We start from the raw sequence: 24,052 nt of genomic DNA, 5'->3' as shown, positions 1-24,052 counted from the left end.
AAATAATGATGGAAAATGAGATCGGAGGAAACATTTTAGTATCTGCTTTGCTCTGAGGCCTAAACTGCGAGCTCTCCAGTTCTTGAAGGCTTTGAAATGCTGATTCCAGTCTTCTTGTGGGTTCTTAAACACCTTCTCAAATGACCCATTTTAATAACCCGAAAGCTATTATATAACGAGCAGCCATAATTTAGTCCAGGGCTCTAGGGGGACCCTCACAGTTCAGCAATGAATAGTTAATGCAGTATAATGTTTAGCAGGTTATTAGTTTTCACTATACAAATGCTGATCAGGGAACGCTTTTATAAGGTGTTTAAAAGAAAATGTAATTAACTGGTTGCGTGCTTCTGTTGCAGCTCAAATTGAAATTATTCCTTGCAAGATCTGTGGAGACAAATCATCAGGAATCCATTATGGTGTCATTACATGTGAAGGCTGCAAGGTAAGCCTTTTTAATTGTTGTTGTTGTTTCTGTTAATGTTAGAATGTATCTTTGTGATGTTACTTCTACTATGTCTAAAGAGTCAACTTCTCAGCATTTTGAGTGATGACAAATGATAGAACAGAATAAACATTTTGGTGTTAAATTTCAATTAAGAAAGTCATATGTAAAAAAAAAAAAAAAAAGAAAGTCATATGTATTTTCATGTCTTCCATCAAAATAACAGGAGGCTAGAGAAAAGTATTTGAGCATTCCTGAGTTGTCACTTCCAATCCTAGAATTGATTGAACTGATGAAAAATCCCTTTGGTTATCTTTTTTAAAAGAGAAGTGACTCTGGATTTCTGTGGTGTCCCTGTTCGAAGCTTTGTAAGAAGGTATTTCCAATAGTTTAATCGGGATGTGATTGAAAGTCCTTATTGTTGGCACATGTATGTTGATACATCTGGCTAAATTCTGGCAAAGCTGTTGGAAAGAACTGGGTTCTGGTTCCAGTGCCACCACGTGTCCCTCTTGTTGTAGGCTTGTCTTAATCTTTTAGTGACTCAGTGTCTTGATCTGTAAAGTGGTGTGACACCTTTTCTTCCTACCCCTTAGAACTATTCTCAGGATAGAATTAAAACCTGTAAGTAAAAGTGCTTATAAACTGTAAAGTCCTATTTAAATCTAAATATCATCATTCCTCTGGCTGTTGTTACTATTTTGATTATTACTGATCCTGATCGAGGGCAATACGTACATGCACATGGATAACGTGGGAATGGGAATAGAGATGTTTATCCTAATCATTCTAGACCTCCAAACCCAGATTGCCTCTGTTATTCAGATTTCAATTTATTAAGATTTAAATCCTCCTGCTTATATTGGAAGGGCCTTGAGACAGCTTACAGGATAAAACAGTGCAAAATAAACAGGCGAGAAGCTATTTAAACATGCAGACAGCCTCTGAGACCGTTGATTGCCACTGAACCGGGCCTGAATCAGCCCTGAGGCATTTTTGAGGCCAAGGCAAAAAAATAAAATCCACGAATGTGGTTAGCTTTCCTTCAGTGAAATTAGAAAATATAATGACATAAAATACAAAATCACCTTCAGACACAAATAACTACTGAGAGACTTCAGGGAAATTTGCCTTGTAATTTCCTTAAGTCTTTGTTTGACTGTTAATCATTGTAACATGTGCTGCTTTGTACATGTACAGATGCTTCATATTGATCCCATCTTGGTGACGCTTGAGCTTTCTGCATACCGCCAAACACACTTTTTTCTTTGTAATCACCTGCCTTTTAGGAATAGGGGCTTTCTGCTCAAAGGGGATTTTGAATTCTTCATCTTTAGAACAACCCTCAAGTCCTCAGGTTCTAGATTACCAAGAAAAAAAATTATGTCCTCTTACTTCCCTCAGATTGCCCTCCCTCAAAATTAATCAATTAAGTAAATAAAAGTAAACAAAATGAAATCAACTGCCTGGCTAATGCCATCCCAGGATTTAAGGGAGCGTGATCTGCCTGTGACACCTGTCATCCCATTGACTTTCAGAGTTAATTCAGCTGAAGTGGCTGGGCACCTGTCACACTTGACCCTCACCCGCTCTGTGTTCAAACGTTCTCGTCCCAGTTCAAGATGACACAGCCTTTCTTGGTGAAGGATATACAGGCAGCAGTGCCCTCCTACCAGAAGTTCCAAGCAAACTTGACTCTGTACATGTATATCACCTACTTATTTTCTTCCTTTTTTAAAAGATCTTATTTATTTGAGAGAGAGAGAGAAAGCATGAGCAGAGATCAGGGGCAGAAGGAGAAGCAGACTCAGTGCTGAGCAGGGAACCCAACTCGGGGCTCGATCCTTGGACCCTGGGATCATGACCTGAGCTGAAGGCAGATGCTTAACTGACTGAGCCACATAGTCACCCCTCACCTAGTTATTTTCTTAAGTGGACAGTGTCCTGGGCATTCACCACGTGTGCTTTCATTCTGCCTGAGAAACTGGCCACTCTCTCTGAGTCTTTTAGTAATACCATGTGTGGTTTTATGTGCCAACTAAAGTGAGCACCTCAGAACAGCATCTGAGGCAGGACCAGGGTGGAGGTGAGGGCTATTTCCCGTGAAATACACAACAGTTCAGAAGATTCATGAACAACATGCTATTCAATAAAATCTGAATTGTCTAGAACCACTGGGTTTACATAGGCAGAAACAATGTGTGTTTTCTTTTACCCCCACTGTTTATTTATGATGAAAATTAAAGCGATAAGAAAATAAAGGACAGCTATTATTTTATCGTTGTCATTTTTCTAGATTCCCTCCCAGATCTTTTATAGCCTCGATGCCAAAGTGTATTTTGGCTATCTGTGGTTCTGTTCTTCTGTCCTATTGACTTTACTCAATGGAAATCACAAAACAAACAATTAAAACTTAATTTTATTAACATATTGGGCCTAGGCCCAGCCTGGGACCTATACAATGGTATGTGTTTGTATTTGATGCATATAGTATTTGCTCTGCAATTACAGTTTCCCTCTGCTATAATTAATAGTTTCACTTCTGGCTGTGGTGAAGTCAAGAGATTTCTGTTTTTGCCGTTGATGTTAATGATTTATCATGCTTTAACCAGGTGAGGGTGGTTATAGCATCATAAATTATAAATAATTTATCTCTATGATAGGATCACTAGACATACGGAAAATTTCTAATTACATATATAAATAGATATCTGATGGAAAGAAAGTGACTCAGTCATCTTCTGAGCTAATCATTTTGTGAAGGTATTTTAAATTGCATTTTAAAGTCAGCCACCTGAAACCATAAGAAACAAAAGGACGTATTTCATTGCTGAAATGATTATTTTACCACATATTTGTTCAGGTAAGCATTGCACATAAATAGCAAAAATGATGCAAGTTTGGTAGCTCTTTTCTCTAGTTCCTGGATATTCCCAGCCCACCTTCACCAAGTCTCCTTTGCTACCTGTAGAGAGACAGTACTGCAGCATGCTTGTGCTCTGACTTTGGAACCAGACTGCCTGGATTTGAATCCTATTTCTGCTTTACCAGCTCAACCACCTGCCCAACCTCTCTGTACCTCTGTTTCACCATCTGTAAAATGAGGATAGAAATTGTAGTTACTTCCTGGGGTTATCACATGCATTTAGGTAACGCCCTGAGAAAAGTGCCAGGCATTTAACAATCACTCAGTAAGTGTTGGCTGTTGTTACAATCATTCCTAGCCAAATTCCGTATGCCTGAGTCATGATGCTTTAGTCAGATATCATTTCCAGAACATGTATGGGTCCAGTCTTGATTTTTTGTGATCATTTGCTATTTGTTATGTAGACTCTGCTACTAAAAACAAAAATATGAGCACCCCTTTGGGGACAGGCACTATATAAGTACTAAGAGATCCAAAGACAAAGAAGACCTGATCCTTACCTCAAGTGGCTTATGGTCTAGTTGTAGAGATGAGGTCTGCAAAAGAGCAATGCAAGAACCAAATCCTAGATTTAATAAACTGGAAAAAATTTTGAAAGGGAGGGTTGGGCGGGTTCAAAAAGAGATCCATGCATATAAGGTCAATTGAATTTTGACGAAGATGCCAACTGAATTCAATGAAGAAAAGATGGTCATTTCAAATAATATTGCTGGAACAACTAGGCATTCATATGAAAAAAAATTAACTTCACATTTATACCTCTCACTGAAAGAAATATTAGTTTAAAGAGTATCCTATGCGTAAAACATAACTCTATAATATTTCTGGAAGAAATCATATATTTGTGTAACAATAGACATACCAATATTTCTCAGACCACACACCGAAGTTCTTACCTTATTTTAAAAAATAACAAACTACAGGACACCTGGGTGGCTCAACAGTTGAGTGTCCACCTTTGGCTCAGGGTGTGATCCCAGAGTCCTACATCCGGCTCCCCACAGGAAGCCTACTTCTCCCTCTCCCTATGTCTCTGCCTCTCTCTGTCTCTCATGAATAAATAAATAAAATCTTTTAAAAAATAAAAAATAACAAACTGGACTTAATCAAAATTTAAAATGTGTACCCTTCCAAAGATATCATTAGTAAAATGAAGAGGCAAGCCATATCCTGGAAGAAATAAAAGAAAAAAAAAAAAAAGCAAATACATTTTAAAATAAAAAGACCAAGATTAAAATGAAGTTAAAATGAAGTTAAAATGAAGTTAAAATGAACAATAACTTGAACAATCTCTTCATAAAAGCTGAACAAGGAACCAGGAAACACATGGATATATTCGCAGTATCTTTAATCATTAGGGAAATGTAAATAAAATCATAGCGAAATACCATGACAAGGCACCTGGGTGGCTCAGTGGTTGAGTGCCTGCCTTCGGCTCAGGTCGTGATCCTCAGGTCCTGGGATGGAGTCCTGCATGGGGTTCCCCGCAGGGAGCCTGCTCCTCCCTCTGCCTGTGTCTCTGCCTCTCTCTCTCAGTGTCTCTCATAAATAAAGAAAATCTTTTAAAAAATATACCATGACATACTCATCTGAAAGGCTAAAATTAAAATAGAACAAAACAAGAAGAACACTTCCAGTAACAAACATGATGAAGATGCAGAGAAACTGGGGAATTTTCCAATCTTATACATCATTGGCGGGGAGGGGGCACTGTGACGTGGTACGGCCCTTCTGAAAAAAGGTGGCAATATAAGCATCAACCTAAATATGACCTAATGACCTATCCTAGGTATTTACCCAAACGAAACAAAAGGACTTGTCATGTAAAGATTTTTATATGAGTATTTGTAGCACTTTTATTCAGAATGGCCACAAGCTGGAAACAACCCAGATGCCCATCACCTGAAAAATGGTTAAAAGTGTGGGGTGGATGAATGAATAAGATCCATAAGTTGGAATGCCTGCCTAGCAATAAGAGAGAATGTACTATATGTGCACAAAACATTATGGTAAATGAAAGAAGCCAGAAACAAAAGAATAATTACTATATAACTGCATTTATATGTCATTCTAGAAGAAATAAAAACTTTAAATCTATAATGGCAGGAAGCAAATGTGGTAACCTGGAACCCAAGTAAGGAATGATGGCTGAAGGAAGGACACTTTTGTGGCTTGTGGCAATGTCCTATCTTAATCGTGGTGGTAGTTCCACAGGTTAGACATTGTCAAAATTCATCAAGGTGGACTCTTAACAATGGTGTAAGGGTTTTTTGTTTTTGTTGTTGTTGTTGTTTTAAGATTTTATTTATTTATTTATGAGAGACACAGAGGCGGGGGAGCGGGCAGAGACACAGGCAGAGGGAGAAACAGGCTCCATGCAGGGAGCCTGACGTGAGACTCGATCCCGGGTCTCCAAGATCACGCCCTGGGCTGAAGGCAGCACTAAACCACTGAGCCACCCGGGCTGCCCACAATGGTGTGTTTTTGTATTTAATTTATGCCTCAATGAAGTCTATTTAAAATATACATTTAAAAAGAACTAAATCCCAGAGTAAGGCTATAATCTGTGATATGACACAAGCAGCATATACCCACGAGGCAGCAGGAACCTAGAGAAGGAGAAGTCTCGGTTGTCTTTTGGGGACAACATATAACCCAGTCTGACTGGAGCAAAGGGTCATTTTCTGTGGATAGTGGAAAATAAGGAAGGGTATGCCATTCCCAAATTTTTAAAGGCTCTATTTTACCGAGGTTTTTATTATGAAGGTACTTTACTTGTTCTCTCTCTCTCTTTTTAAAGATTTATTTATTTATTTGTGAGAGAGAATGTGCGCCCGCCTGCAGGTGCACATGTGAGCATGCGGGGAGGGGCAGAGGGAGAAGGAAAGAGTCTTAAGCAGACTCCATGCTGAACACAGAGCCCTGGAGAATGGGGAGGGGTTTTGATCCCACAACCTGAGCCAAGAGTCAGAGGCTTGACCAACTATGCCATCCAGGCACACCTACTTGGTTTTTTTTAAATAATGAGGGAACAGTAAGTATATCAGTTCTGGTCATGCCTTGAATATCGTATTTCATAAAAACATAAAGTCTAGGTCTGCAGGGGCTTAGGTCTGTCATTAAAGATGTTTCTGAGCTCTTGGAACAGAATTTAGTTCCAGCCCTGGGTGAGCGGTAGGAGGAGGTGAGGGGTAAGCTGAGGCAGGCCTGCCTAGGAGGAGGGGCCAGGCCATGGAATGGGGAAGCAGAGCGAAGGCCAGAAATAAACAAGAGGCTGTGGATGTTAGGCTTGAGGTTCAGTCTTCAAAGTGAGTATAAATACTGAAGTGTTTGTAGAAAAATGACATCGATTGAGATATCCTTTGAGAAATGGTCTTATTTACCGTTCTAGTTCCATTCCTAACTTCACCCTTAGATACAGTGGCTGCTCAAAGGATGATGATGAAAAATTTATCTCACAATAAAAACACTTTATTATCTGTATCCTTTACACTTTTGGGATCTACAATTTCAATTATAACTTTTTAAATGATAATGTACAATCAAGTATTAAGATTGATAGAATTGATTTCTGACTAAGACCTTTTGCTCTTGATTGGGTAAGAACAGAGTAGCATTTGTTTGTCAAATAATTATTCATCAATTAATACATTTAAGATGATGTCTTATGCAAAGTTTCCTTTTCCACCCAGTGAAGGGAGAATTTGGAGTAGTTTCTTTGTGTTAACATTATACAAGACTCTTAACTCTAGGGAACAAATTGAGGGTTGCTAGAGGGGAGGTGGGTGGGGGGATGGGCTAAATGGGTGATGGGCATTAAGGAGGGCACTTGATGCAATGAGCACTGTTATAGGCAAATGCTGAATCTTTAAATTCTACCCCTGAAACTAATAATATACTATGAATAAAAAACAAAAAAAAACAATATGCTGAGATTAACAATGAAAACCCTTCTCAAAGATAATCCAGAATGTTGGGCAGCCCGGGTGGCTCGGCGGTTTAGCGCCACCTTCAGCCCAGGGCATGATCCTGGAGACCCGGATCAAGTCCCACATCGGGCTCCCTGCAGGGAGCCTGCTTCTCCCTCTGCCTGTGTCTCTGCCTCTCTCTCTGTGTCTCTCATGAATAAATAAATAAAATCTTAAAAAAAAAAAAAAGATATCCAAAACGCAAAATTTGTTTTTCCACCCTTTTTTCTTAAAAGAGTTAAAGCAATTTCTGGAGCTCTATATGTATTAGGCTAAAAAGAAATGTCTATAAATATTTCATTTAGGCTCAAGTTGTTTTTTAGAGAATTCTAATATTTTTATTTCAGTCATGAAATGTAACTAGCTTTGGACCAATTTTGTCCACTTTTCAGCATTGATATATTCATGTCCAACATTTTTATTTTATTTTTTTCCAACCTTTTTATTTTAATGTCTTATAACACTTGGCCCCAGTATTAGAGCTAACCATTTAAAATGAAAATTAGACTTGGCTGTTACTGCATCCTGTAGCATCAGAGTTTCAGTTCTGTTATATACCAGGTGATAAGAAAAAAATTTCATTTAGCTCACTCCTCCAATCCTGTGATGAAATGTATATGTAGTAGGATGTGTGAAACCCCAATGTGCATCAAGATGATTTGTGTTTTTTTCTTTTTCTGTATATTTTGTTTTTTTGTTTTGGTCTTAATTATGTCTCAGTAACTGCTGTCCTTCCTCAGTTCATAGACAATGCTGGGCTTATGGCTTATGGCCTTGTCGTCAATATATAGTGTCTGGCTCAAGGCAGGGTTCCTCATGCTCGCCTGGCGATCACTGCTGTTGAATGTGTTCATTTGGATTGAGTCTGAGTGTAGCAGATCACAGTACGGCAAAGCAGACATCTACACTTACCAAATATGACACATGAGGTCAGCTTTAATCAGAGATCATTTGCACATACAATTCTACAGGGAGGCCAGTCATTATTGAAGGGGAAAGTAGTTCAGGAGATCTATGATTCCATGATTTATTGCTGCCAGATGTAGGGGTATAGAGCTGTACCAGCAAACTTTTGCAAAGGAGGTTGCCTATTCTTTCCTAAAGAACAAATTCCCTTCTTCATTTGCTTCCTAGAGGACTATTATTCCTGCCCCCCACACACATACACATTTTAATTCTATCATTTCCTCTACCTCTGTCTCTGATTTTAGTCTATTCATGTCCTCTCCTTACCCCTCAGTAAAATTAAATCGACAGTTATTTTCTTTCTTAACTTTAAATACTTCACTCTGCCCGTGTTTATCCAAAGATACTTCTTCCTTTCCCCCATCATACTTCTGAATATTCTCAACAGAAAATTCCCCAGAGAAATAAAATTGTAACAGTTCATCTTTTACAGAAGGGATTCTCTGCTGTGAGAGGGAGACATATATCTACTTCAACAGTCCCCCCAAATTCCAATTTTTTAGTTGTATTGGAAAATACAATAATTCAGGCAAGCATAGGAACATTCATAATAAATCATAGAGTTATGAATAAATCTTGGTTGTCAAAAGCAAATGTGTAGCCGTTCCAAAGCGTCTGCCATTAGAATTCAGCAAGGCAGCTGTCAGCTGTTTTCTTGTAATTAAACAGCCAATGAACAGCTAATTAAGACATATGTGTATACAGAAGTGGAAGTGGGTATGTTAATGAACTGTAGGAATCAATTCATTAAGTGAAAATTGTCAAAAGACCAAACATCAGATCAGCATTTCAGCCTATGCCTTACTGAGAAGGAGCCCCAAACTGGAGGGGAGCCCCCCTCAGAGCAAGACCCTCTGAACACCTTCCCAGCCACACCCATAGTACTTCATCCAGCCAACCCACAATTTTGGGCAAAACTATTAATAACTCCAGTAGGAAATGCCATGTATATTTCAGAGCTTTTTATTAAGTAGATCCAGCAAATGAAAATGTTTTCCTACCCATATATAAACATAGTATTCAATATCCTATGAAATGTCACCTCCCTCTCCTGTGTCTGAACCATTATATGGAACTTGGACTACAGAACTGAAAAATGGGTGTTTGGGGCTTGTTTGGTTTTGTTGTTTGTCTTGTTTTGTTTTGTTTGATCTGCCCTACATGTTTGTCTTGATGCTTTTTTTGGTACTATATTAAGAAGTCTGTAGCATTTGGAATAAGATGCACTCAGTGTTCAGCAATTCAAATCCTGGCTCTTACCCTTACCTGCTGTGTGACTTCAAACACATGACTTAACCTCTCTGCACTTGAATCTTCTCATTGTAAATCATATAGAAATAACTGCTTTGCAAGGTTGATGTGAATTACAGATCAATGTTTACCGAGTGTCCTACATGGTGCCTGGTATTGAGCAGGTGTGCAGCATATGATTGTCACCACAGTTTTTAATCAGCACCATCATTTTTCCCTCTGGTCGTTCATTCAGCAAGTATTTGTTGACTTCTCTAAGTACTGGATTAGCTCCTGGGAACAAAGAAACAAAGCTATCAGTGAGGGGAGACCTGGTTATAAGGGTGCACATGGAGGGAGCCCCTCAACTAGCCTTGGGAGGAGCAAAGTCAGAGAAGGTGATTATCTCCATGAATCCTGAAGAGAAAGGGAGAGCTTCTAGAAGTGGAGGCAGCTGCGGGAGTTGCCCCTGAAGAAACTGAACCAGGAATTCAGGCTTGGCCAGAGTAAGACTTTGAGAAGAATGTCGGAGAGAGTTGTCTGGACAGGTGGTCATGGCCTGGTCATCAGCAGGGATCCATTGAGGACTTAGAAGCAGGGAAGTGACCCCATCAGGTTGATGTTTGAGAAAAGGTCTCTGGTAACTATTTGAAAAGGAATTGGAGAGAGTTTGAATGTAAGCAGGAAAACCAATTGGGAGGCTATATAATAACCAATTTGGGCTGGGACACTTGGGTGCTCAATGGTTGGGTGTCTGCCTTCAGCTGAGGCTGTGGTCCTGCGGTGCTGGGATCGATTCCTGTATTAGGCTCCCCTCGGGGAGCCTGCTTCTCCCTCTGCCTGTGTCTCTGCCTCTCTCTCTCTCTCTCTCTCTCTCTCTCTCTGTGTGTGTGTGTGTGTGTGTGTCATGAACAAATAAGTAAAATCTTTTAAAAAATAACCGGTTTGGGCAGTGGTAGGTACATAAACATGAGAAAATTGCAGTAAAGATGGAGAACAGTGGAAGGATTTGAGAAATAGGAAGATGGCAAGAACAGCCTAATGTGGTAACTGCATGGGTGTGGGAGGGGAGGAGGCAGGGATGAAATGAAGCCTGTCGTTCTGCCTTGAGTAACTTGGATGAAGGTGGTCCCTTGACTGAGCAAGCAAACACTGGAGGAGATGAGCCAGGAATGGGGCAGTGGGCTGGAATATGTCCTATTCTAGAATGAAGACAAAACCATTCTGTCCAAGTGACTGAAGAATGTGTGTACAGACATAAGGATGACAGGGCTATAGAAAGCCAAGCCACAGCTTTGGGTAGAGGTCCGCCTGGAGTAGGGAGGGTTCATTCAGACGATGGGAAGCTGGGGAAGGGCTGTGCTCTGTCCAGTCACGTGCTAGTCAGTTTTTAACAATTGACTTTGGAAAACAGTGTCTAATTGTATGGACATAACTTCAATGTATATTTCACTGATGTATGCCACACAATTAAAATCTATGATATCGTGCACTCTGAACTTCATATCGATATATATATAAACTTCATATCGATAAATGTTCTCAGTAATTTTTGCTGAACTCCTGCATCCATATCTGTGGTTGCCGTTGATGAGAGACTGTAGTGCCAACATGAATGTTGATATTTTCATTTACGTTAATGAATAAGAGGAAAGTGAAATAAGGAAGACGTGTTTTGGAATTTCACTCATGCATCAGTGATGACATGAGCAACCTCTTTCCTGAATCGGATAATAGCTTTTAAATACTGGAAGAAGGGCAGCCCGGGTGGCTCAGCGGTTTAGCCCTGCCTTCGGCCCAGGGTGTGATCCTGGAGACCCGGGATCGAGCCCCACGTCGGGTCTCTGTCTCTCTCTCTCTCCTCTCTGTGTATTCTCATGAATAAATAAATAAAATCTTTTAAATAAATAAATACATACATACATACTGGAAGAAGAGAGACTCCCAACTCTGGAAAACAAAGGGTTGTAGAAGGGAAAGTGGGTGGGGGGATGCTATAATAGGTGACCGGCACTAAGGAGGGCACATGACAAGATTAGCCCTGGGTGTTATATTGTATGCTGGCAAATTAAATTTAAATAAAATAAAGAATTTGAAAAAAAAATAATAATGGAGCTTGTTTTTAACATTAACTATGCTGGAGTTAAAATTTAAAAATAAAAAATAAATACATAAATAAATTAAAACTCAATCAATAAATAAATACTGGAAGAATATTTGAATTTGTTGTGCTGTTCACAGTGTGATGGCTTTAGACATTATATACTTTTACCTTTAACCCACATTATTGTTTCCTTTATCACTTTTTAAATCTGGACAACAAGCAGCACAATAAATCAAGCCCTAATGTAGAGCTTTTGCCAGTTTCCGTGGTATAAATACTCTCAGCACATGGTCAGTTTCAGGCCTCCCAAAATGACATCTTACTGAATGCAGAGCAGGGAAGACATAGCACACCATTATGTAGTATCTCCACCATCCAGTAAATATCCTCAGGAACATGGATAATAGCAAAATAAAAAAATAATAAGTTAATTTTTAATAATGGTTATGTTTAACAATTGGTTCACAAAACTCCTGAAATTTTCCCATACACTGTGGCCTCAGTCCCAGTCCTAGGGAATTCCAAACTACTAGGATTGAGGAACAATTTCAGCATTAAGCCAAAAGTTAGGCATCAGAATTTTCCAGAGCACAGAGGGCAGAAACTGGAAATAAAACTCAACAAAAGGCACTTTGAAATGAAAGACAAGGTAAAATAAGGGAGGAACATTGGGGAGTTCTCTTTGAGTCTGTGGAAATCAATACAGATGGTGTGTATGAGCAAGTCGGGATTGTGTGATGTCACTTTTCTTAGCCCAACACTTAAGGAGAGATACTTAAGTGAGAGAGTGCTGTACTTAAAATTAGGACACTGGACTCTGAGTGTCAGCACTAATACTTAACAGGTGTGGGACAACCTTAGACAAGTCACTAAGCAATCCTGAGTTTCATTTTTATTATCTACAAAATAAGAATGCTAGAGTAGATCTGTGATTCCCACAAGGGGAAGGCAGTGGAGTCTTCAGAAAGCTTTGTTAAAATATTTATCATATAAGTTGATATCTTTTTTTTTTCTTTTTGTCTGCAAAAATGGCATCTTCATGGAATGCCTGGATGGTTCAGTGGTTGAGCATCTGCCTGCGGTTCAGGGCGTGATCCCAGGGTCCTGGGATGGAGTCCCACATCGGGCTCCCCACTGGGAGCCTGCTTCTCCCTCTGCCTATGTCTCTGCCTCTATTTATGAATAAATAAATAAAATCTTTGTTTAAAAATGGCACCTTCATATTGTTCAGGACTATATCCCCAAAAGCTCTGGTTCAATAGATTTCAAGTGTATTTTGTTTTTTAAAAGTTTCATGGGTGATGCTGATACACCATCTGTTGGAGAATCACTGAACCTGATAATCTCTCAACTTCTTCCAGTTCTAAGGGCCTGTTTGTATTATTCTGATGAACTCTTTGCAGTAACTGCATGTTGGTATGCTGCCACTAGGTGGTGGTAGTGTGCCGCAGTCACACCAAGTTCTGCCACCAGGAAATTCATCATGGCGGCCCTCTGCTGGAGCCCACCAGGCTCACAGTGGCACATCTGCATGTATTTTGACATCCATAAAAAGTGAACTTTTACGAAAGCCGAAGAAATAATTCATTAGCTCATCTTTTGGCAATAAAACTCCAAAATTGTGAACTTATCAGTAGTTTCTCTCTTCTTTATACATACCTCTTCAGTTCCACCCCAAAACTCCATGGACTGGCCTGTGCAGTCCCGGCTCTCTGTATGGCCTCAATCACCCCACCCCCTAGCACTTGTGCCTGAGCTCACTCATCTCTCACTGAGACCTTTTCCAGGATTGCTCCCCAGTCAGTAAAGATCCTGCTTCTATTTATGAGCATGTTTCTACCTTTAGGTGGGAAGATACCTACCATATCTTCTACCTTTCTTCCTCATCCTTCTTGCTTCTCTAATCCTCCTCCCTCTTACGTGTTCATAAGCTTTAAATATTTTTCAGTTTAACTTCCCAAATCCTTAAGCCCCTGAGAAATCCCCAAGAATGCTGAAATGAAAAGAACAAAAGGAAGGAAGGAAGGAGGAGGGGGGAGAGAGAGAGATAGAAAAAGAAAGAAAGAATAAAGAAAGAGCAAGAAAACGAAGAAGACTACAAGAAGAGAAACCATACAACACGCAACCTCCTACAGCCTACCTCACCACCGACAACCTCCCTCCGACATGCAAACGACAAAAGAAAGAAAAAAAGAACCAAGAATAGAAAGAAAAAAAGACCAAGTCCTCATTATGTCTGAAATGCCAAGTTCAGGGTTTATCTGAGTCACACAGGCTTACCCTCTTCCTCCCTTCGTAGCTCTCACCTTATAACCCTACATGACCCATCCAATATGGTATGTGATAGCTCTCTTTTGGGCATGATTCTGTTGCCTCAGCCCAAAAGCAAGATCTCTTCTCTGGCTCCCTGCCACTCCCAGAACTTTAAGGAGGCATTTGCTCAACTGACTCAGTGTAGAATAAATGGCTTTGTGAAGAGCAAGGTGTGTCTATTTGCTCACCCACTTTCCCCCAAACCCTTCAAAGCTGAGACATCTAAAGAAGTATAGTTCTTTTCCAAGTTGTTAGCTTGGAACCTAGACATTAGTTCCAGCCTCAGTGCTCAAAGCATATGTGGAATGCTTCCCATGAAGCCTTGCAATTTATGGCATAATTAGACATCTTTAATGATAGAGGTCTTTAATGACTCAGTGTCCTTGAAGTAAGTTTGTTGTTGTTATTGTTTTATTTGCTTTCCAAATGAGCCAAAATAATTTAGAAATAAGTAAGGTAAATAAAAAGAGACATAATCCTCTGGTCAGAGATGAGGGAAAATTGTGACATCACGAGACTGGTTTTCTCATGTGACGCTCCCCCACATTAGGAGGTGGCTGTAGAAGAGGAAACTGTAAAATGCCTGGGCAGTGGCCTTTAGCCTGTTAAAAGGGCTCACCTGAAGGAAAACAGCAATTTCAGAGTAGATCAGTCTTGCTACTTTATTCATTCCTGTTTCTTTGCCTAATTTAATGGTTGCCCTCTATGAGAACAACCAAGTGGGAATCCTTTTGACACGCAAGGGCAGCAGAAAAATAAAAAGGATAAAAGTGTGAGTCCTGGAATTAAGCCACAGGAATTCATATCCTGCCTTTACCTCATGCCAGAGGTGGGGCTCTGAGAAAGTCGTTGTACCTAAAACCAAGGAAATGATAGTGCCTTCCTCATACTGCCCTTGTCAAAATTAAGTGATGTCATCCACATAAAGCACAGGGTACCTAGCACATAATAAGCACTGTTTTAATGATAACTGGGATTTGTTTTAATCAGGTAGGTAAGATATAGACACAAAAATGTCATGAAGGAAGAATATTTTATACTCATGGGTCCCTAGAAACAGGGGGTACAGCATGGTGTGCAGGAGGAGCCACAGTGGGAAACACCCAGGTCAGGAGGACGTAGAAGGAACAAGGGGAAAATATGGACAACAGCTTTTGTTGTGATTTCCTGTAGGAAGGTATGGACAAAGAGGGTAAGCAGGTTTAAGATTGGCTAGTTCTAGCCAGCTCTGGAGGCTAAGGGATGCCCTAGTTGTCTCTTACCTGGTCCTGGGATAAAATGGGCAGGACAGTAGTGGCCCAGAGTATGAGAACCTTACAGAGGAGGTGGTTGGGTATACAGGCTCTGGATTGGTTGGTTTGCCTATGAAAAGTGTGCTCCCAGGCACGTTATCTGTGATCTCTAGGAATTAGCTAGCCCTGGGAAATGTAATATCTCCTAGGTCACAAAGCCCCAAGACATCAAAGCATCAAAAATATGGAATAAAAATATATGTCATTATCATCATCATCATCATCATCATGCCTTCTCAGCATTCCCTGGTAGCAGAACAAACTGATGGTTTTATATGGCTTCTTTGCCAGCATTCTGGAACTTACTAGTGATGGTTGATGTTAATTGGAGTTTAATAAGTAGGAACTAAAAAGCAGCATGCCTTTTGTTAATGACCCAACCATTACTCAAGAGCTGTATCTAGTTCTGGATTTCAAAGTGGAAAAACCAGAGAGGATTCTGAGAAGAAATACTTTATGGGGTGAAAGAACCTGAAAGGAAAGGTGATAGATGCTGTGATTTGGTCTACAGGTAAGGTATTGGGAGATAGCATGGCAGTCTACAAGTACCGCTTCCCTTCAAATAAAAAGAGATCATTTAGACGTTCTCCATATTTGCTGATCATAGAACAAAATGGAGCAGGTTCATTGTGAAGCAAGCAAAATTCAGCCTTAACTAAAGGCGAAGCAAATAATTCCTGACCATAGGCACCTGTAGGAATAGCAAACACAGAGGGTCTCAATGGTGGTAGAGCCTCAAGAAAGAAATAGATAACCTTTCAGCTTTGACAGAGAAGATGTATCTCAGACAAATTGACAGGTGACCTCTTAGTATCTCTAAGGATTATCTGCCTCTGTTACCATCTATATTTTCTTGAATTCTCTCCATTAAACTCCAAGGAAAGCTTTATTTCTTCTCACTTCCTTTTCACAGAGGGAAAAAACACAAAACAAACAAAAAAGCCCACAGCTTTAGGTATTTTGAGAAAAGTGAGATTGCTTCACAGAAGAGGCCAGACTTGATATAAAGGAGATTCAAAGCACATCAGACAGCCGGTCTGAGACCCCAGGTCCCCAGCCCTACTTATGTTTAGGCTAGTGAGTAGTTTGGCAGACAGCCAAAAGTAGGTGATAGGTCAGTGCCTTGCCCCTCCTGTTCTAGGTTGGTTTTCAAAACAAAGATATGGGTACTGAGGTTATATCCATCATAGCCATTGACTTAATCCACAGTCACTGACCCAACACAAAAGAAAGCAGATGTACTACATTGCTCCTCCCAAGTAGTTCACATACCTTTTCACCAACATATTGTAGAAAAATCAGAAAGCACAGATAAACAGGAATGTGTTTATTTTTATCACGTTTTTATGTCAATAATTACATTTCTGAAATACCATTTTTACTGGTTTCCGAATGTATAGACCCAATATGACTCTTGTAATTCACTAATGTAGGACATTTAGCATCTTTCTAAATTGTCTTTATATTACAGACAGTGCTTAAGATGAACATCCTTGTAGACAAGTCTTTATACCATTCTTAATATTCTTTTAAAATATATTCCCTAAAGGATAATTAACAATATCTGATTCAGTAAACAGACATATTTTTAAGGATTTTGATACAACTGCCACGTTGATCTCCAGGAAAATCTTTTGGTGAAGGGGCGCCTGGGTGACTCAGTTGGTTAAGTGCTGCCTTTGGCTCAGGTCATGATCCCAGGGTCCTGGGTGGAGCCCTGAATCGGATCCCCTACTCAACAGGGAGTCTGCTTCTCCTTCTGCCCCTGCCCCTGCTCTCACATGCATGCGCTCTTGCTCTCTCTCAAACAAATAAATAAAATCTTAAAAAAAAAAATTTGTGTGTGAAAAAGTACCTTTGTCAAGTGTGCCTTCCATTCTGTCAATTCTTCAGGATATTACCTCTCCCTTCTCCACTAGTGTCCCCTTTATTGGGATCATGTCTCTTTATCATTAAGGATTTGAAGATAATGCTCTTTTGTGCCCATCATGGCTCTGTGTCATGGAAAGGACTCTGGTTACCTTCCTTTTCTTCAATACCTCCCTAGTTTGCAAAACCACTAAGAGATGAGTCATTAATAAAAAAGACAACCAGCCCCCCATATGCTTAGAAATTAATAAATGAGCTTCTAAATAACATATTAAGGAAGAAATGTATTGAAAATTAGAACATATTAAATGAATGGTAATGCTAAAATACTACATAGCAAAATTTGTGGGTTACTTCTAAAAGATAACCAAAAGGAAAATGTGTAGCTTTAGGAAAAGAACACTGAAAATTAATGATGTATTAAGGATCCAGCTCAAGAAGTTAGCAAGAATGAAGGAACGAATAAGTGAATGAATAAATGAAATCCTTGAGGACAGTAGCTCCTTAGGCATCTTTGCAAACCTTCTTATTTCCAAAATAGTGCTTAACAAGTAAATGGAGGGACGGGCTCCACCTGGGTGGCAGCCAGTTAAGCATCAGACTCCTGGTTTCAGCTCAGGTCATGATCTCATGGGTCCTGAGATCAAGCCCTACTAGGGCTCTGCACTCATCAAGGAGTCTGCTTAAGATTATCTCTCCCTTTCCCTCTGCCCCTTCCACCCATGTGCACATGCTCTCTCTCTCTCTCTCTCTCTCACTCGCTCTGACTCTCTCTCTCTCTCATTCTCTCTCTCAAATAATAAATCTTAAAAAAAAAAAAAAAAACAAGTAAGTAGAATCGATGAGCATCAGATTGGATTTGTTAAATAAAGGCCATGACTCTGAACACATGGTATTTCCAAAGTCTCAGGGGTTGAGGAGTATTTCCATTCTGATTTATATGCCAAGATAATCCATCCAAGTGTCATTTAAGTTCTTGGAGCAGGAGATTCTGTCTTAGGGAATGCAAGATGCCTGGAATGTGGTGGAGTTAAACGCACTAGAAGAGATAACCCAAGGTAGCAGGATTACAGCCACCATGAGTTACACTAAGGCAGCATTGTCCTTATCTCTGGACATCCCAGAGAAGAGTTTTATGTTTATTCCACTAAAAATATTTTGGAGATAAAGGTTAAAGATAAGTGCATTTGTACCAATCCATCAAGCAGATGGTTTTTGGTCATCAGAAGTCAAGAACAGGGCCTGATGCTGTGCCTTTCACATAGGCAGCCATCTGTTGGAGTTCAAGAAAGTTTTTCATGTGTAAGGGACAGAGGATTAGGCTCTAGAGACCAATTTTACCCAAGAAAAAGTAGTGACTTTAATGTCATTAACGGTCTCCTGGATGATCTGCTATAACTTAATTCTCCATTAAACATTTATGCAGCTCAGTGCTTAGTATACTGCCTTTAGTATCATATGGCTCAAACTGACACTAACCTGTTTTATATTTTATAACTGAATCACAGGGCTTTTTCAGGAGAAGTCAGCAAAGCAATGCCACCTACTCCTGTCCTCGTCAGAAGAACTGTTTGATTGATCGAACCAGTAGAAACCGCTGCCAACACTGTCGATTACAGAAATGCCTTGCCGTAGGGATGTCTCGAGATGGTGAGCACTCAGTTTGAGTTGTACAGTAGCGTGGGCTTGGGAAGGAGCCTTTTGAGACTTGGACCCAGATCTGCCCCTCCCCACCCCACCCTACCTCCTCTGGAGGCTTTGCAGATTCCACAACAGCTACTTCCTCCTCCATAAGGCATTGGAGTCAGCTGGGGGTGAGGGTGGCATGGAGAAGGAGCATCTGTGTGGTCAGAACACCTTTGGATTTTTGACATTCAAGACATTACAGGTTAATAAGTTGATTGATGGTACATGTCATCTGAGGGCCTTAATAAATATACCTCTTACAGGCATTTTCCCCAGTAAGAAATACAAGCCAGAGCTAATTGTTAAGGCTAATTGTTAGTGCTTTACAGTAATTAGTAAAGCTTATTGGCAGTTGGAATGAATTAGCTTTTATGTTAACTGAATATTTTGAATCACTCAAAGTCCTATATTTGGGGGGGTTTAAATTTTTAAATTAAGTTTTTTAAATTTTAATTCCAGTGTAGTTAACATACAGTGTAATATTAATTTCAGGTGTACAATATGATGATTTAACATTTCCATATACTCCTTAATCCCTCATCAGCTATTTCACCCGGCCTCCAGACTCCCTCCCCCCTGGTATGCTTTATTTTAAAAGAGTATCCTCAGTTAAAGTTATTTCTTTTTCCAACAAGAACATTTTTTACTTAGGGCATATTTCAGAATACATGCTTCTATAGGATATATGTAAGATATTCCATCCAAGAAAAATAGAATACACGTTTTCTTTAAGTACATAAGGAACAATCCCCTGGCTAAGTCACATAAAAAAGAGACATAACAAATATTATAAATTTAAGAAGACCGAAATCACAGCATGTATATTTTCCAACCACAATGGTACAAAACGAAAGATCAACAATAAAACAAAGCTGGAAAATCTACAATGTAAATATTTAATACATAAAAACTATACAACACACTACTCCACAAGCAGTGGACCAAATAAGAAATCAAACAGCAAATCCAAATATGTCTCAAAACAAAAGGACAAGTCATGTATTTGTACCTACAGAATGTGTGAAAATAGTGCAAAGCATGGCTCAATGACAAATGTTCTTTTCCTTAAAAGAAGCTATTTTAAGAAATAGAGGCCATCTATCATTCATTTGCAAAACATTTCAAGATCTTCCTGGAAAACTATCTTAAGTGCACTGAATAATCAACACCAGATTTCAAGACAGTTATTCTTATACAAGGAAACTGGGCAGAAAGTATAGCGGGTACATTTTAGGGACTTTTACGAATATACAGGCTGGCTGGCTCTCCTAAGAGATCCCCTTGAAAGAAATATCTCTTCCAATGGAATTTCAGCCTGTGGAAATATTTCAGAAGGCTGGGCAGGCATTCCAAAAGCCTGTCTTCCCCATAATCAGATGTTCTTGGGGCCTGCAGACCAGCCCAGGCACGAGTTGTGATGTACGTCAGTAGTGGTGCACAGGATGGCCACTTAAAATAGGTATGAACAAAAATAAAGTTTGGGGCATTGGGAAGATGCAAGTCACGGAACTTAAATACTCAGAAATTCCGGTGATATGCAGCTCTGCAGATTTCATCTTTCTGTGGCACTACACTCACAAAGCCAGGTATATCTCTTGTAAACTTGTAAGCCAGGATCACAAATTGCATGTGCATTTTCTCAACAACTGATCCTTTCATTTCACTTACAGGATAGTATAATTACTCTTGTTAATGTTAAGGCAAAAGTTAAAACACAATTCAGAGTCACAGCAAAATGAGTTTCACTTATGGTTATTAATCCCTCTGGGTATTCTGGAGTATTCTTAATAAAAAAACAAAAGGTATCCCTTCAGTATGCCTCTTGGAGATTTTGCACAGAAGTGGCCACACATATGTTATGGGCTTGATGCGAATACTGGGGCTCGTACAATGACAGGCCTGGAACCCAGAGATCAGAGCAGCCTGATTGCTGCCTAACCAGCCCCAGGTTTGTTTCCAGCCATGGAAACTGGAAATTGACCAGACTCCCAGCCATTTGTTCCCTCTGTGTAAAGGGACAGCACGTCATCCTTGGCAGGAAACAAATCTATCAGCTGACCCAGGTGGTTGGTTGGTCCTGGTTCCCAACTTCACTTCCATCTATCTTGCCTCCTGCCCCTAGATTCATAGAATTATAATGATGGTCAAATGGATGAATTCATCTACCTAGTCAGCTATAAATGTAACCATAATCAATTAGGAGAATTTAGTCCCTCCAGTAGAGGCTTCATCTGCTTACACAGAATTGGGTTGAGAAAAATGGGCTAGTGGGAGAGTTGAGGAAATCAAAAGGAAATCAAAAGGTTCTTTTGTCAATTATCTGGTGTTTTAGGAAAGATCATTTGGGATTCTGAGTGAACTGGAAAGTTAGTACACTCCCTGTTCTACTCTAAATATGGGGATACATCACAAGGAGAAACACTGCAAACACAAATTTGCCCAACAGGGATCTTACACAATGTTTGCCCTTCCAAAAATTCTGATAACTCTTTTTACTTGAGGGTAAAGCAGAAAGTCACTTAAAGGTGGGCCCAAGGGTTCCACGGGGATCACTGTGACTCAGAGGAAGGGAGGGAGCTTCTGAGGTCAGGTAGACTCAGATATAATTGAGGAAATTGCAAAGGGGCCTCATCCAGTCTCAGCAGTTGAGGTCTCGGCAAAGCCCCAGATTCGGCTGCTTGACTGGGAAGAAACGAATGAATGAGTGAAATGAATGAAAGGTGAGGTTTGGCTGCTTGTGCCTCGATGTACCCCTGTGAGTCTGCATCCCTGCACGTCGGTCTGAACCCTGGGAAGAGAAAGAGGTGGTCTAGGCAAGTGGCATGGGCAGAGAATGAACAAGCCCATTAAGTCATACATCAGTGGTTCCCACTGAGCTTAGGGTTATGTGACAGCAGGAAAACATAAGTGGTCATTGCCCTTCCTCCAGTCCTCGGTCTGTTTCTGAAACTTAGCTCCTCTGGGCTGTGGAGCAAGCCTGTGTGGGGTGTGGGACCATTTTCACCTCTGGACCACGTCCTTATTTTGCAGTGATGTAGTTTTTGATTGAGATTATCTGAGACTTAAAAGGAGCCCCTAAAGCATGCTGGAGAGAATAATAAAGAAAAGCATATTGTATATGGTATGGTCTGGCTTTTCTCTTCCAGCTGTAAAATTTGGCCGAATGTCAAAAAAGCAAAGAGACAGCTTGTACGCAGAAGTACAAAAGCACCGGATGCAGCAGCAGCAGCGAGATCACCAACAGCAGCCGGGAGAGGCCGAGCCGCTGACTCCCACCTACAACATCTCGGCCAACGGGCTCACCGAGCTTCACGAGGACCTCAGCAACTACATCGACGGGCACACCCCCGAGGGCAGCAAGGCGGACTCCGCCGTCAGCAGCTTCTACCTGGACATACAGCCTTCCCCAGACCAGTCAGGTCTTGATATCAATGGAATCAAACCAGAACCAATATGTGACTACACACCAGCATCAGGCTTCTTTCCCTACTGTTCTTTCACCAACGGAGAGACTTCCCCAACTGTGTCCATGGCAGAATTAGGTAAAGGCCTCCTTGTGTCCATTGCAATGCTTTACTCGTGCCCTTTCAAGTAAATGGAATATGTTTGACTACCTTCTAATGAGTTATGTTATTAAAATGGTGCTAGAAGAACAGTTCACCTTGACTATTTGGGCCACTTCAAAGTTCCACCCTGCCCCCTGGCTTGTGGTTGTCCACTGCTTCCCATCACATATCCAAAATATACATTGACCTGTTAATAGCACAGATGGGCAGAGTGAACTTGAAGCTGTCTTTAAATTCCACAGAAACTGTAAACTCAGGGAATGGCCCCATTGGCTTCGTTCATTATTTCCTTTCATTATATTCCAGATGTTGCTTTACATCTAAAGTTGTAAAACTGGCAGCCCACACACTGTGCTCGTCCATATGCATTTTTTTGACCAGCGCAGACTTTTTAAAAAGTTTCAAATTGGTTGCTAAAATTTTAAGCCTAGACAATCCTGCCTCAGAGTTCAGATTTTCAGCTTCTTGTGAGAGGGGAGAAAATGATCTAGTTTTGCTGAACCAGCATTTGTGATTGGCCACAACTAATTGGTACCAGTTCGGCCCTAACACCTTTATATGTTTTCCTATTTGATATCACTCCCCAGCTCCTGTAGGCATCGAGGTTTTGCAACCCTGATGTATTCTATGAATGTTAAAGGGAAATTGACTTCATTTGCCAAAATGGTTTGGTGATGGATATTGGTGATAAAACTGATATATTTCATAGAAAACTCACCATGTAAAAACAAATAGACCAACAAGCAAATTTGTCATCTCCTCATTCCCGTGTGACATTGTTGCTTTTTGGGAGATGTGACCTAGAAATGTTGATAACACAGACACCGGAGGACTTGCCATTTCGAGGAAGTTGTGTTAACAACCCCTGTTATAGTATTTCATCGATTTTCAGGTGCAACGCTATTCTTAGAGAAACTTTGATAAGAAACTTTGTGGTTTTAGAATCTGATGTGCTCCTCCCTGTGATTCCTCACACAAAGTCCTTTGGGATATTTCAATTAGTTGCTGTGGAGGTGACTAACTTAACACGAGGAGAGAATGAAGACTTCAGATGGAAAAGAACCAGCAGGTTCTGACTTGAGCACAGACATCCTTAGTTCACAGAAATAACGGTTGTGTTCTTTAGATGGTTTCTCCACCTCTGTACCCCATAAAACATTTTTAAGTGAAATTTATATTTCCAGTAAAATCTTTCTCCAAATAGAACAAATTGAATGTTCTTTACGGTTTTTACACAAGCACCTCTTTATGGGTCTAAATTTAAATCCTCAAGAGCAGGGACATTTTAAGCTAGGTCTTTAACCACTGAACAGCATTAAAGGTGTATTGCAGCTCTTTTGATTAACAGAGGAACCTCTGAACTAGAAGCCAAGCTGAGCAGAGGTAGGTTTGATATTTTTTTCTTGAACTAGAACAAAAACCTTCCGTTTTTTGTCGTGAAATCTTGGTTGGCTGAGACTTAAGCAGAACTGTAATGAAAGTAAAATTTTCAGAAATGAATAAGGATTTGATTGAAAGCTGACATGATATCATGAAAAATGACCTGGCTCACTTTCAGTTTGCTTCTACCTTATCATAAATACTAGTCAATCTGTCCTGTTTGCTTGTCAAACAGTCAGCCCTAAAATAAATCCATAGGATTTCGCCAAAGCATCGCCCTTAAATATGACACTTTGGCTAAACACACACT

At 40.2% G+C, this 24,052-nt stretch overlaps 1 protein-coding gene across 2 annotated transcripts in view; it reads left to right on the top strand.

Annotated features, from left to right (window-relative positions):
* Window positions 1-24,052, top strand: part of LOC119866906 (RAR related orphan receptor A) — a 711,488-nt gene that overhangs the window by 667,322 nt on the left and 20,114 nt on the right. For both annotated transcript variants that reach the window (XM_038580594.1, XM_038580595.1), the window contains 3 exons: window positions 357-442; window positions 18,619-18,760; window positions 21,943-22,338. In XM_038580594.1, the coding sequence (XP_038436522.1) occupies window positions 357-442; window positions 18,619-18,760; window positions 21,943-22,338 (624 nt within the window). The remainder of the gene's footprint in view (window positions 1-356; window positions 443-18,618; window positions 18,761-21,942; window positions 22,339-24,052) is intronic.

The sequence above is a fragment of the Canis lupus genome, chromosome 30, assembly GCF_011100685.1.
Source record: "Canis lupus familiaris isolate Mischka breed German Shepherd chromosome 30, alternate assembly UU_Cfam_GSD_1.0, whole genome shotgun sequence".
Lineage (NCBI taxonomy): Eukaryota > Metazoa > Chordata > Mammalia > Carnivora > Canidae > Canis > Canis lupus.
Note: the sequence above shows the minus strand (reverse complement) of the source record. Positions and strands in the feature narration are given on the sequence as shown.